A 16,361-nucleotide genomic window follows, 5' to 3' on the forward strand; every position below is an offset into this window, starting at 1 on the left:
ACACTTGGCAACTAATGGCATGGCAATAGTTTAAGTATTGGTGGCAATCTTGCGAAAATATGAACTTTTAAAGATTTTATTTGTGTATAATGTGTACATGTTCTTCAATAGGATGCATTAATTCGATAAAAAGAATACAATTTCCAAATTAAAATTTGCTATAAAAGTTTTGCATGGGGCAGACAATTTATTTAGATTTCTTAGTTGGTCTCATACTAAAAGTCGTTTTCAGTGTGACCGGCGTATTCTGTATAATCTAACAAATAGGGTTTTATTTCGAGTTTTTATTCAACTAATCTTATGTATGTACAAACAGCAACACTCGTAATTGTCCATCGGTAGATCTTATGCCTTTTGTAATAAGGTCCACCGATGGACAGTTAACAGTGTGCGCGATGGTATGATCAAGTAAACAGACTAAAACAACCTTGCCCTGTGGCCTATTGTTCTTCCTTAACGCCAAGCGAAAAGTAAAAATTGAATCAGAGTGCGAATCAAAATTAACGTGATAATTTCCTATCATTATTGGAATGAAGTTCCTTATCGGACGGTACGGACAACCCATACGATTGAGAAAGAGAATGAAGATGACAGACACGGACACAAACACGGACTCGAACACGAAGAACATAAACATGAGCATGAACATGACAATGGTTTCCTCATATGTGTCGTGAAAAGAAGTGTGTCATATGCTAGCAAAATTATTTTCACATTGGGCGTTAACACTCCGTCCGTTACGACCCTACCGAGTGTTCCATGACACCCTTTTAATTTTCGATTGGCGTTAACGATCACCGATTACACTCCCTGATTCGACAAACAAATTTAGTTACCCGTAAGGCCAATGATTGTTACAGAAAACGATCTATCTAGTGTGTGACAATGTACGGTCAAGGATTGTGATTTCTGTGTTACTTCTAGTAAGCATCTAATAGATAGTGGCAGCAAAATTGGTGAAACATATCGTAACTCACCTTTTTACCATAGAAAGGAGTTTTCAGAAAATAATGTACCCTATTAGCGTAGTTAGTAGTTTTGTGACGACAATTAAGCATGAAATCTTTATGGGAATCAAGTTTTTGCCTTTTTTTACATTGTAATATCGCTTATAGTGTACGAAATGAACATCAAAACCAAGTTTTTATTGAAATTTAATGATTAATTATCGTCTCAAAACTGACAGTGAAAGCTTTTCGAATTGGGTACACTATTTTCTCAAAACTCAAAGAAATAAGAATGTGTTCCGATGTATTTGGCGAATTTGGCAAGTCATTATTGATTGTGTGTGTGTGTAGCCACTGTGGCAGGGTACTAAGTTGCACAGAAATCAAATTACTTGACTGTATATTTATTTGTATGGTACAAATACTGTGTGATTAATTATTCTTTTTTCAATTAATGCATCCTAAAGACGGGGAGAAATCCCTTGGAAGGACGAGGCTGCTCGCCCTCAAAAAAGGTAAAAACTACCCCCCAAAATCCCACATTTAGATTTCACCCCTAAAATTAAATAGCACGAAATAATCAAAACATTATAAACTGAAATAGATGTACTTTACTAAATAAAAAGTGGACCGGGAAACAAATCAAAATATTTTGATTTGTTCCTAAGAGAAACCCCACTCTAGCGTGTCCCGAGCGTCGGCGTCTAGCCAAGTCTATGGCTGCTGCTCGACGCAACGTCGGCGCAACTGCGCAGCGACGCCATTTTCCATAGCGCTGATTAGACGCCGACTGTCAAAAGACGCGTCATAGGGTGGCCCGAAGTTGCTTTATATATTTTTTTATTAAATATGCCATCATCTACACTGTTATCTGAGAATTGTTAAACCTTATTGAAAAGAGAAGGTCCACAGATGGTGTTAAGAGCAGTTTTTATTTTGACTTTATACGTTTTAATGAAGGGCAATGCAATGAAAATAAGGAATAAGCGGTTTTGACTTATTTACAATATTAGTGGCGGTAATTGCTATAACTGCTTGCTTGTAATCTTTTGAAGACTCATTACCTTTCGCTGCCTTAACTTGCCTTTATTTATGATTGTATAATATATAATGTATGTATGTATATATGTATTTATTTTATTAGTATGTAGGTATGTATTATATTGTTTGCGTCTTCATTTTGTTGAATTATATGTATATCGGCACTACCCGTTCAATGTTGTAAGTTCATAGTTTCCTGCTACCCAAAGGTTGTCTGGAAGAGATCGCTTCTTAGCGATAAGACCGCCTGTTGTTACCTAACTTTTACGTGTTTTTTCATTTCCTGTCTATTTTTAAATGTATGGTGCACAATAAAGAATATTTACTTACTTACTTACTGCTCCAAATTTTAGCTGTCTCCAACAAAGGGTCTCTAAGAAAACTGCATTTAACCAATTTGAAAGACCGAAGTGATGCCATAAGTGTTCCGCGAACAAAGTTTTGTACGGAACACTAAAAACCATATGGAAACTAGACTATATTTCCGAGGGCAGACTCTAAGAAAAACCCTTAAAAGTTCAAAGTTGACTCATCAAGAAAACATGTATAATTTTCATTTATTTTCAATTGTATATTGACATTTGAAACAAATACGCGGCTGACTTGTGAAAAATTATACTTTACCAAAGGGTGTAAAAATCAGTGTCACATTAATAAAATAGGTACAATAGTTTATTTGTTTGAATTACTACTTTATTAGAACGTTATTTTATCACCTGCAATTAGTTTTCCGACAAGCCTGTACTTCAGCTAATACCCTTCAAACTTAGGGTATTTTTCAGTGATACGCAAATTTTTCACTGTCATCCTACGAGTACGTTTGGTAAAACACGTAATGTTGCAGGTTGGCAATACCAATACCCATGAATTATATATTTTAAGAAAGACACAAGATCCAGCTTTAATTTTATGTAAGATTCGACCATGTAAACAAGAAAAAGAAATAACTAGGGATCAAAATATCCTCGAACAGGTCGCGTATTTTTTTGCATGTTTTTTTATAACATTTTTCTGAATATTACATAGAATTGTGCAAAGCTGAGACAGCAAATTAAGTTTAATTATAATGTAAGTAATTCAACATTAAATAAGCTTTCAACCCATAATGAATAATAAGGGACGTGAACCTATAGCTTTTTTTATCAGTCAAAACCTTTTTGACAGAACTTATGACCCACATTATGAACTTATGATTAAGTAACAATACTACGATACACCAGCGGTACCTGGGGCGCCCGATCGGTCGACGGTCGGTTGGTCGCCCCAACTACGCCTCCTTGACTGCCCGATCCTCCCCCATTCCGAGTAGGTGACCGAGCCAGCGAAGTCTGTGGTTTAGTTACGCCGATGATATTGGGCTCAGCCACCTCTCGGCATTTTTCCGAATCCTCCAGGAGCCGTCGTCACTTCGGACAGGTCTCAGGATCTTCCTGAGCACTTTTCTTTCCGCTATCAGAAGCTGACTTTCTTCTTTTTGAGTTAGAGTTCAGGCCTCACAGCCGTACATAACAATAGGCTGACGGTTTTATAGATTCTTAATTTCGTACTCTTACTTGGTGTGATGTCGTGGTGGCGGACCTGCGTCGGCAGAATGCCAATTCATGGCAGGAAACCGCGCTGGATCGGGACAGGTGGCGTTCTCTCGTTTCGGAGGCCAAGATTCTTTTTTGGATCGCTGAGCCAAAGCAATTAGTTTTAGTAACGATACTTGTAGTGTGTAATCAGTTGGCCTTTTGTCAAGCTATAGAGTAACGTAATATTTTGATAACGTTTCAAAACATGGCCACCCAGTAGGTTGCGTTTGTTATTATTTATACTTTCAATAATAACATGATCTATAACAATCCAAGCGCTGAACTCAGGCAATTAATGAGCTCACCCAGCAGTTATTAAAAGAAAGCATTTATTAACAGAATAAGTATAATGTTCACGGTGTTTTTTTTTAAACTCTGTTTACTCCGGGTTATGGCTAAGTACATTTAAGGAAACTGAATGACATAGTTAATTAATAGCGTTTCTATAACACTGACATTGTATTTATATCGACCAAATAATTGAAACCTATGACATTACGAATATTGATCGTCCGAGATAGTACTTGCGTTTAGTAGCAAATGTATAAACTCGTACTAAACACTAATCAATATGCGAACAGACCTTAAGCCATGTGTACACGCCCATAGGGGCCTTATCAGGTAAAAATAAATCATCAATTATCTCCAAAATGGAGTTAATTAGAATACCGGCTTCTTTGAGAAAGTTACATCATTTAAGCTCAGGAATGCACCCTTGAAATTAACGGACTTTAAAAAAACAAAGTTAAAGATAGTTTATTATTCAAGTAGGCATATTACAATGCGCTTATGAACGTTAAACAAAGCTACACCGGCTCTAACCCCACACCTCTGACCTGAGAAGATTTAAATCCTCCCTCAATTGGAGGAGGGTATCCCAATATGGACAGGCACTGTGTATACGAGTATTTCATACAGAGTGGCCACTCTCCACCCCGGCTAGAATATAAAACTTTAAGCTGACTTTGCGCTGACTTAAATATAACAAAGTCAGGTAGTGTCAAGTTATTTCCTTCGAAATTTGATGTTAATGACATTGCCCCACTTCTCCTTTGTAAACTGCAAGCAGAGATAGCTTGGTCGGACTCAGGCATTACTGAAACGTTACTGAATCTTAGTTCGGTGGGCCACGATTCGTAATTCGAATTTGTAAATTTCAAGTATAAAAATAAAATGTTTGGTAATATATTAACATTCCTTTATTTTTACCTTAGTTTTACCAGAAATTGAAATAACGAATCATAGATAAATCTAAAACTCTGTCTAAATTTAAGTGGGACAGGGCTGGTCATGTCTGCCACATGACTTGTGGGCCAAGATAACCACAGAGTGGGTGCCCCGTGAGTCAAACCTCTTCGGCGATGGCGGGATAACTTTGATTCCTTTTTGAGAGGCTGGCAAGACTTACTTACTTAATTACTTACTCCGTTGGCTCAGCGACCAAAAATGAGACTTGGCCTCCGAGACAAGACAGCGCCACTTTTCTCGGTCCTGTGCGACCTCTCGCCAAGGCTGGCAAGATGTAGCTCAAAACCGGGACGAGTGGAAGAAGAGGGGGGAGGCCTAGTGGGACACAATAGGCTCGCGATAAAAATAATAATACCTCTGTCTGGCTGTCTGATAAGATTCAAAAATTCAAAGAATTTATTTGCATAGAACACAGTTATGAGAAGGTGTTACGAAATAAAAGAACTCCGTGCATTCTGCAAGAAATCTGCATGCAGGCAGGCAAATATTGTGAAAAACAGGCAATAATTACTTAAGCATAACATAATATGAAAAGGTTTTTTTTTTATACTACGTCGGTGGCAAACAAGCATACGGCCTGCCTGATCGTAAGCAGTCTCCGTAGCCTATGTACACCTGAAACTCCAGAGGAGTTACATGCGCGTTGCCGACCCTAACCCCACCCCCCTCGTTGAGCTCTGGCAACCTTACTCACCGGCAGGAACACAACACTATGAGTAGGGTCAAGTGTTATTTGGCTGCGGTTTTCTGTAAGGTGGAGGTACTTCCCCAGTTGGGCTCTGCTCTAGATCTGGAATGACATCTGCTGTGCTGTGCCCTAATACAAAATTTAATACAAAAGGTAATGTAATACAAAATTTGCAAAGTCATGTCAAAATATAAAAATCGAGGATCAATACAATACAATACAATACAAATATCCTTTATTGCTCACCAATATGAAAGAACAATGACATACAAATGAAAACATACGACTTAGACTATGGTAGACAACGGGCGGTCTTATCGCTAAAGAGCGATCTCTTCCAGACAACCTTAGGGTAGTGGAGACAAGGTAAAAAAAAACAAGTAATGTCAGTAGGCGATGCAGTGAATGATAGAAGTTGAGAAATAATAATACCAAATTATACACATATATAAATAGCAAATCAATATAAACTAAAAATGGATTAAACAATGTCAAGGATATATAAGATAAAAATTTAGAATTTAACAATAGGTACCCTTATTAATGTCAGTAAAAAATATAAATTGAAAATAAAAACAAAATGTTAGTTCCGATCCAGATATTTTTCTACGCCATAGAAACAGTCTTCTAGAAGCCAGTTAGTCAATTTTTTCTTAAAACTATTTCCGTTAAGTAATTAAACCGTTAAACCGATTTGAAAGAAATAGTACATGATTGTGTTGCCATGCTTCGACTTCTTTTTAATGTGATGACCTGATGACACTCCGACGATTACAGAACCAAAGTGACGCATACTTAAATTAATGTCCACATTAAAAAATGGATAGATATAATCCGTTATGTTTGGTACAAACAATATCCATTCGCAAAACGAATGGCGCCTTTGAAATTCATTGGAGCGTAGCTATCACAGATCAGGGGGCTTTGGACTGTTACCGATGGTAGGCGCGCGGGCGAGTCGTGGAGTCAGAACAAAATGTATTAATTGTATTAGCGCCGCTTGCACCATTCCACTAACCCGATGTTAACCGGTTAAACTGGGAGTTACCATGGTTACCTGTTGAATTTAACCCCGGGTTACTGGGATGGTGCAAGCGGTGGTTAGGGACATATTCTCTAAAGCAAGGTTAGACTAGCAAGAACTTGCTAGTCTAATACTATACTAATAATACTAATACTATAGGACATTATTACACAAATTGACTAAGTCCCACAGTAAGCTCAATAAGGCTTGTGTTGAGGGTACTTAGACAACGATATATATAATATATAAATATTTATAAATACTTAAATACATAGAAAACACCCATGACTCAGGAACAAATATTCATGCCCATCACACTTATTCGTGTGCCCTTACCAGGATTTGAACCCGAGACCATCGGCTTCATAGGCAGGGTCAGTACCCACTAGGCCATACGGGTCGTCAAGGGTAGTCTAAGCCTCGCTTAAGGAAATCGTGCCGCAGAGTTTCACAGTTTTATTAGATGCCCAATATGCCCATGGCGTATGAAGCCGATAGGAACAAATATCTGTGATCATCACACAAATAAATGCCCTTACCGGGATTCGAACCCGGGACCATCGGCTTCATAAGCAGGTCCACTACCTACTAGGCCACACCGGTAGACGTGAATCAATGAGTAAACGGACCCAATGTGAAGGCTATCCATACTTAACCGTATGCCACACTTACCGTATTGACCTTACCACACTGTAACCTCGTAATATCCCATGGTTATTTCTACATCTATCTTCTTCTTCTTCTTCTGCCTCGCCTTTTTCCCGTTACGCGGGGTCGGCTTTCCCAATCATGCGACGCCATTTGCTCCTTACTTGGGTGTCTTGTTCGTGGAGTCCCAACACCTTCATATCCTTTCGGACATTCGTCATCCAAGTTGTTTGGGGCCTTCCACTTCCCCTCTTTTTTGTAGCGATGGAAAGGCACTTTTTAAACACGTGATCGTCTGGTCTTCTCATTACGTGGCCGTACCATCTTAGTTTAGCCTCGGAAATTTTATGGGTTATTGGAGCCACTTTGAAACTCCCCCTTATATGCTCGTTGCGCACTTTGTCTCCAAGAGTAACCCCGCCCGACCACCGCAGCATACGCATCTCCGTTGTATGTACCTTCTGCTCGGTTATTTCTACATCTATGATTTTCGAATTTAAACTGCCGTGAGACATACTAACATTGAAGCAAGCAAGCAGAGCAGTGCGCGAAGCACGCTCGTCGTGAACGTTGCACGCACTGTTAGTGCTCGAGAAAGGAGACCTAGGCTCTCCGAAACATGTCGCGCGAATGACTAAAAACACGCGAGTGTAAACCGTAAAATTTTTGATCTTGATCTGAATCTGTACTTGTAGAATGTGAAGAGGTTTGAGATGGTGATCAGAACTTCAATACGTTGAGGTGATTGTTCTGTTCGCACATCATAATTGGAATTACATAGGGCATTCATAATTGTTGTATTTAAAGTGTGGGTTGGCGTATTATTGTACTAAACGCATGGGAAACAAAGCTATTGAATGCTCAGTCATCCATTTTGTGGTTCCGCCACTGGCGAAAACATCGAGATATGCATTGAATGAGCTTATGAAATTGGTTAAACATTAAATAAGATTATTTACCTACCAATGTACCTATTGTACCTTTTGTGAGGCTACTCTATATAAAATATTTGAATAATATAACTTTTGAGTTATAATATATGTGACGTGTAAACTGTATTGTATGTTTATAATAAAAATCTGCAATCTGAAATAACATTTTTTTTACTGTACATATGGTGGTAATACTTTTCTGCACTAGTGCGAAAATAATCCAAAAATTAAAGGGCAATATGTACTGTAAAACGTTGTACGATACATATGTGAATAGTTTTTTTTTTTCTAATTTTCTATTTATCGCATTTGTATCGTAATGTACTATTACAGTACATATGGTGCTAATAGGTAATAGGGTTGTTTCCATCTACAAATCTTAGGGCAGAATTATATCCCAATAAATTCTTTTGGATTATAACATGTTAAATTACTTTAAGGGGACCTATAATGACCATATTTTTGTAAATATTGAATTTAAAATATCTTTTGGCACACGTCACGTGACCAAACTCGAAACGTCATTGAAGATTGTGATGACGTCACAACTCTCGGATTGACACTGTTGACAGTTAGGCGATAAACAACAAATGACAAATGTCAGTTGACAGTTCGTATCTTTTACGTGTGTAATGTAGTTATGTGTCAAACCGTAAACTGTGACGTCACACAATTTTCAAAGAGCGTTTTGGGCGCGAAAGCATCTGTCAAAATATATTTTGTTAATTTAACATATTTAAAGCCGTTTTAGTATAAAAGTTGAATTTTACGGCAACTTTTAGTTAATTTAGAACGTAATACAAGCGTTTCAAAAGACACGTATCGATCTTCACTTGGCATTGCTTGGTTATTATGTTTGGTAATTTTGTGAAACTTTCCACCCTTGTATCACAAAATTCATCGATAACCATTTGTTCCGCAGGCGAACAAGTGCGCATAATGAGCTACAACGCCTCGGGCGAGTGGTGCGAGGCGCACACGCTGAGCGGCGCGCTGGGCTGGGTGCCGAGCAACTACGTGACGCCGGTGAACTCGCTCGAGAAGCACTCGTGGTACCACGGGCCCATCTCACGGAACGCCGCCGAGTATCTGCTCTCGTCGGGGATCAATGGCAGTTTCCTGGTGAGTGTTACATAATGAGCTACAATGCCTTCAGCGAGTGGTGCGAGGCGCACACGCTGTGCGGCGCGCTGGGTTGGGTGCCGAGCAACTACGTGACGCCGGTCAACTCGTTCGAGAAGCATTCGTGGTACCACGGCCCGATATCACGGAACGCCGCCGATTATCTGCTTTCGTCGGGGATCAATGGCAGTTTCCTGGTGAGTGTTAGTTACATAATGAGCTACAACGCGTCGGGCGAGTGGTGCGAGGCCTACACGCAGAGCGGCGCGCTGGGCTGGGTGCCGCGCAACTATCGTGACGCCGGTCAACTCGCTTGAGAAGTACTTGTGGTACCACGGGCCCATCACGCGGAACGCCGTCGAGTATCTGCTCTCGTCAGGGTTCAACGGCAGCTTCCTGGTGAGTGTTACACAATGAGCTACAACGCCTCGGGCGAGTGGTGCGAGGCCCACACGCTGAGCGGCGCGCTGGGCTGGGTGCCGAGCTACTACGTGACGCCGGTCAACTCGTTCGAGAAGCACTGGCCCATCTCACGGAACGCCGCCGAGTATCTGCTCTCATCGGGGATGAACGGGGGTTTTGTCTGAGAAGATTGGCTGCATATTACATACTCGTTGATCCAGCCATTTCAGCTTCCTCTGCTCGTACACATGTATTACTAACTCTGGCGCAGCAACCCAAAGTGTGTCTTGGCCTCCAACACCGCCACTCGCCACTGATCCCGTCCTGTGCAGTTTCTCGCCAGTCTTCAACCTGGAGCTCGCGCAGATCCGTGTCCACCGCATCCACCCATCGATATCAACGCCCATACCACGTTGAATACACCGGTTCTCGTCCGGTACATATTTATGCTTCGTGGATTATACTGATAAAATGCGTTGTTTTAGGTCCGCGAGTCGGAGTCTAGTCCGGGCCAGAGGAGCATATCGCTGCGGTACGAGGGCCGAGTGTATCACTACAGAATCAACGAGGATTCTGACGGAAAGGTACAGTATTTAACAGTTACATAGAAAAATCTTGATTCATTAGTAACGTCGAATAAAATTTGCTCGATTGCCAAAAAAATAATTAGAAATCTTGAGGAGTTTTTTAGGGATTTCAGCGATTCGAATCCTGATCTGATCAGATCTGATCCTTGTTGTTTTGTCCTGTCAGCCAAGAGACAAAAGTATCCAAAAGTCTGTTTGTTAGAAGACATTTTGAACCACATTCTACTAACATGCTTAGTAATAGATGGGGGCTAATGGAAGGTGCTTATTCCATTCTGTCATATATCTTTCCCTTATTTCCAGGTGTACGTGACATCGGAGTCCAAATTCGGCACACTAGCCGAACTAGTCCACCACCACTCCGTCCTCGGAGACGGACTTATCACCCAACTGCTCTACCCGGCACCCAAGCGGAACAAGCCCACCGTGTTTCCTCTCGCCCCGCCCGACCAGTGGGAGATCGACCGCACCGATATCGTGATGAAGCACAAACTAGGTAAAATCAACCTTATGTATTGGGAATAAAGTTCACAACTGTTATACCCGGCGGAACGAGCCTAGTGTCCCCCTCGCCTCGTTCGACTAGTGGGTGATCCGCAACGACGTGATGAAGCACAAGCTAGGTAATAAACAACCTTATGTACTAGCAATAAGGTCTGCTTCTATAGTATTTTATGCAACAGTTGTATAAGAAGGGTCAAAAAAGGCGAGTGGCGTGAGTTACAATGTGAGCTGGAGCCGAAGGCGTAGAATACGCCACGAGCATTTTTGACCTACTTATACAACGTCGCATACTATACTTTTCCTACAAATCAACAAAAATAAATCTTAATTTAGGTAAACAAAGCAAAAGTATATACCTAGCTAAGATACGCGAGCATACCTTATTACGCGCCCGGCCCGCCGCGGCCCGGCCGGTCCGCGACACATTCTCGTAACTCATGAGGCCCTGGTACTTGCTCTTTGCTAAATTCAAGTTTTGGACAGTTTTCTCTCGATTTTGGCCACAGTAGCCTATGGAGACTAACAAGCAACGCTAAGCGGTCTTCGTAGTCTATGGGTGTTGCTATATTACGGGTGTCACATGCGTGTTTCTGACTTATGAAGTAATTGTTTTTACTATGCAACCAAATGAATATTTTGTAAGTTAGCAGCAATGCACTTAGTTTATAGTATTTTATGCATCAGTTGTATAAGAAGGGTCAAAAAAGGCGAGTGGCGTGAGTTACAATGTGAGCCGGAGCCGAAGGCGTAGGCGAACATTGTAAAGGAATACGCCACGAGAATTTTTTGACCTACTTATACAACGTTGCATACAATATTTTTCCTACGAGTCAACAAAAATAAATCTTAATTTAGGTAAACAAATTACAGCAAAAGTATATAGCCAAGACGCGCGAGCATACCTTGTTACGCGCCCGGCCCGCCCCGGGCCGCGGCCGGCCGGTCGGCGACACCTCCTCGTAACTCATGAGGCCCTGGTACTTGCTACTTGCTAAATTAATTTTTTGGACAGTTTTTTCTCAATTTTGGCCACCGTAGCCTACGGAGATTAACAAGCAACGCTAAGCGTAGTCTATGGGTGTTGCTATATTACGGGTGTCACATGCGTGTTTCTGACTTATGAAGTAATTATTTTTACTATGCAACCAAATGAATATTTTGTAAGTTGGCATCAATGCACTTAGTTTAAAACTGTATTCGTTTTGGTTTTGTTAGGTTGGTAGCCATTAATCGCAGTAACATTATAGCTTATAAAAGCACAAGAGCTTTTATGAGGAATAGACAATATAGACTTTTCTTGAAACCTTTTATGTATGTTCTTATATTCGTGTTAATGAATGCATAAATGACAGATAACAGTAGAGGAGTAGGAAAAAACTGTATTAGTTTTGATTTTGTTAGGTTGGTAGCCATTAATCGCAGTAATGTTATAGCGATTTAAAGCACAAGTGCTATTATGAGGAATAGACAATATAGACTTTTCTTGAAACCTTTTATGTATGTTCTTATATTCGTGTTAATGAATGCATAAATGACAGATAACAGTAGAGGAGTAGGAAAAACCATTAACAAGCCCTTTTCCCTCGCCCCGCCCGACTATTAGGAGATCTGCATTAACATCGTAATGAAATACAAGCTATTTAATAACAAAAATGCGGTAAAATGCAGTTTCTTTGGACAATTTTATTTTTTTAGATCAATTTCTAAAGATTTTTTTTTGTTTATATTACAATTCTGGTTTTAGGAGGTGGGCAGTATGGCGACGTATACGAGGCTGGTTGGAAGAAGTTTAACATAACGGTGAGTGTCTCATCTCCTCTTCTTACATGCTTTTCCTCATAGTCCAATAATATGAAGTGTACCACTAATTTCTTAGTCACCTGTGACTTCCCTTTATAAACACATGCATGAACCACGTATAAACGTATTGTTAGTTGATATAGCTATTGAAACATCATTATTAATTGACAATCATTGATAAATACGCTTTGGACCCGGGTACGTCCTTAAACTGCGTCCAAAAGAGAGGTATGGGCATTGTGAATGTCATCTCGCTTTGTGTGGTAGGGCACAGCACAGCGGATGTCATTCCAGATCTAGAGCAGAGCCCAACTGGGGAAGTACCTCCAGCTTACAGAAAACCGCAGCCAAATAACACTAGACCCTACCCATAGTGTTGTGTTCCTGCCGGTGAGTAAGGTTGCCAGAGCTCAACGAGGGTGAGGAGTGTTAGGGCCGGCAACGCGCATGTAACTCCTTCGTAGTTGCAAGCGTACATAGGCTACGGAGCCTGCTTAGACGTAGTATAATAAAAAATCAGTTATAGAAGAACACTCCAAAAAGTGAGGGACTTTTTATATCCCATAACTTTGTGAACTGCCAACTGTGAACTTATCATTCTTTCCAGGTCGCCGTGAAAACTCTAAAAGACGACACGATGGCCCTTAAAGACTTCCTCGAAGAGGCTGCAATTATGAAAGAAATGCGACACCGGAACCTAGTCAAACTCCTCGGCGTGTGCACAAGAGAACCACCCTTCTACATCATCACCGAGTTCATGTCTCGGGGGAATCTGCTGGATTACTTGAGGAACGGCAACCGGCAGCAGATCGACGCGGTGGTGCTCATGTACATGGCCACGCAGATCGCCGAGGGCATGAGCTATTTGGAGAGCAGGAGCTTCATACACAGGTGAGTCATTGGTAGTACTCCACCATAACTGTGTTCAGGGAGTGCTAAATTACTTGAGGAATCGCAACCGGCAGCAGAACGACGCAGTGGTGCTCATGCATATGGCTAGTCAGATCGTCGAGGGTATGAGCTTTTTGGAGAGCAAGAGCTTCATACACAGGTGAGTCATTGGTAGTACTCCACCATAACTGTGTTCAGGGAGTGCTAAATTACTTGAGGAATCGCAACCGGCAGCAGAACGACGCAGTGGTGCTCATGCATATGGCTAGTCAGATCGTCGAGGGTATGAGCTTTTTGGAGAGCAAGAGCTTCATACACAGGTGAGTCATTGGTAGTACTCCACCATGAATGTGTTGCGGGAGTGCTAAATTACTTGAGGAACGGCAACCGGCAGCAGATCGACGCAGTGGTACTCATGCACATGGCTAGTCATTACGTCGAGGGTATGAGCTTTTTGGAGAGCAAGAGCTTCATACTCAGGTGAGTCATTGGTAGTACTCCACCATGAATGTGTTGCGGGAGTGCTAAATTACTTGAGGAACGGCAACCGGCAGCAGATCGACGCAGTGGTACTCATGCACATGGCTAGTCATTACGTCGAGGGTATGAGCTTTTTGGAGAGCAAGAGCTTCATACTCAGGTGAGTCATTGGTAGTACTCCACCATGAATGTGTTGCGGGAGTGCTAAATTACTTGAGGAACGGCAACCGGCAGCAGATCGACGCAGTGGTACTCATGCACATGGCTAGTCATTACGTCGAGGGTATGAGCTTTTTGGAGAGCAAGAGCTTCATACTCAGGTGAGTCATTGGTAGTACTCCACCATGAATGTGTTGCGGGAGTGCTAAATTACTTGAGGAATCGCAACCGGCAGTAGAAAGACGCGGTGGTGCTCATATATGCTGATCAGTTCGCCGAGGGCATGAGCTATTTGGAGAGCAGGATCTTCATACATAGGTGCGTTTAATTGTAAAATTTGGGCTCGTTCTTACTGACAATGTATCATTTTTATTTCCCAGCGCTTTCTTCAAAAAGTAAACTCAAGGAAGCGATGGGAAACGTTGTTGCAAAGGGAATCATTTAAAAAATCCCTGCAAATTTAAAGGGAAATAAGTTAACTAAAAAATTAAGATCGAAATTCTCTGATTGTAATATGTGCTAAAATTCCTGCCCCTAAGAAAATCGTACCTACAAGTTAAACTTGTTCACTGGATAGTAAAGCGATAGCTGTTTTGTGGTTTTCAAACTCACAGTTTTCGCCATCGATATTGGCAACCAACTAGCTGTAACATTCGAAGCATGAAATTGTCTCAGAATTTACACATTTATTATATAATATTTTTTTAGATGCATCGTGCATCATGTCCAAGGGTGAACATTTTAATTATATCAAAAGAAACCGACCCAAATTTGTTCAGTATTTCGGGAGGCAAGCTAACCATCTCCTTGTTCACAGGGACCTCGCAGCCCGCAACTGCCTAGTAGGCGAAAGCCACCTGGTCAAAGTGGCCGACTTCGGCCTCGCCCGTCTCATGCGAGACGACACTTACACCGCCCACGCCGGCGCCAAGTTCCCCATCAAATGGACGGCGCCAGAAGGCCTGGCTTATAATACGTTCAGCACCAAATCTGATGTCTGGGCCTTCGGGATTCTACTGTGGGAGATAGCCACTTATGGAATGTCGCCATACCCCGGAGTGGACTTGGCGGATGTCTATCATATGCTTGAGAAGGTAAGTTCCTATCACCCATGAAACGGGCCGCATTTTGATATTCAATATATATTTATATCAGTACCCCTAGTGTAAATTTAGTCGATAGCGAAACGTGACGTACGCGTTTGCGTTAAGTCTCATTTTGTATGGGTTTTTGAACAGCGCGCCAAGCGGGACGTTTTGGAAAGTCAAAAATCTCATACAAAATGACACTTAACGCAAACGCGTACGTCACGTTTCGCTGTCGAAAATATTTACACTAGGGGTACTGACCAAATTACAGTCCGTACTTGTTAGTTAAGGACAGTAAAAGCTACTTCTATGCTAATGCTTCTAAGCTAAAGTTAGTTTATCCTAATTCTATCTTAATAATAGCTTATTTAGAGCCTAAATGGTCGCGCACTGTGCGGTTTAAGAGGAATTTCCTCCCGCGGACGCTCCGGCTGTGGAATGAGCTCCCTGTCGAGGTTTTCCCGAGGGTATACAGTATGAGGTTCTTCAAAAAAGGAGTGTACAGGTTTTTAACGGGTCGACAACGCGCGTGTAACACATCTGGAGTTGCAGGCGTCCATAGGCTACGGTGACTGCTTACCATCAGGCGGGCACTATGCTTGATTGCCACCGACGTGGTATTAAAAAAAAATTAATATCGTGGTGCATTGGAGCATGCAACGACGCCCAATGTCGTTTAAAAGGGTTATCCAGTCTCTCCTATTGCCGCCAAGAAACTGTTGGCGCTGCCTCGCACCCGACACATCTTGGAAGCTACTCTAGTTTGCGCATTATTACATCAAAATCATCCATGAAGGCATCAGAAAACGACAGATCAGAATCGTTTGGTGTGACATCTAGTAAGCATCGTTAAAATTGGGCCGTATCTTGTTTTTTTTTACACCATAATTTGGTAGGTAGATGGACGTATTTCAGCGTTTTGTTAGTTTACTAGCCCTACTTCTGAAAAGTCTATCGCTATCGCTGTAAAGTACTATAAACGAAGTCACTCCGTAATGACATAATAAAACTCGTCTCGAACCTAAAAATGAATCGCGAACGTTCACTATGAAACAGGTCAATACCAGCACAACGAGCACGGAAAAACTCAGAATGTAGGTATCGTTATGGGGGTTTTCGTTGAGATTCAAGATGGTAAAGACGTCTTGAGAATATTTTTGTGTGTTTTGCTAATTAATGATTCAGATTCAGATTTATTTAATACAAAACATACGATTGCATTACAA

The 16,361-nt window shown here is 41.3% G+C and overlaps 1 protein-coding gene across 1 annotated transcript in view; it reads left to right on the top strand.

The window, feature by feature from the left end:
* LOC133526698 (tyrosine-protein kinase Abl) overlaps positions 1–16,361 on the top strand; it is a 123,254-nt gene that overhangs the window by 58,869 nt on the left and 48,024 nt on the right. Inside the window, exons 4-9 of the mRNA XM_061863411.1 lie at positions 9,025–9,224; positions 10,112–10,210; positions 10,517–10,709; positions 12,462–12,517; positions 13,125–13,408; positions 14,865–15,141. Of these exons, the coding sequence (XP_061719395.1) occupies positions 9,025–9,224; positions 10,112–10,210; positions 10,517–10,709; positions 12,462–12,517; positions 13,125–13,408; positions 14,865–15,141 (1,109 nt within the window). The remainder of the gene's footprint in view (positions 1–9,024; positions 9,225–10,111; positions 10,211–10,516; positions 10,710–12,461; positions 12,518–13,124; positions 13,409–14,864; positions 15,142–16,361) is intronic.

The sequence above is a fragment of the Cydia pomonella genome, chromosome 1, assembly GCF_033807575.1.
Source record: "Cydia pomonella isolate Wapato2018A chromosome 1, ilCydPomo1, whole genome shotgun sequence".
Taxonomy (NCBI): Eukaryota; Metazoa; Arthropoda; class Insecta; order Lepidoptera; family Tortricidae; genus Cydia; species Cydia pomonella.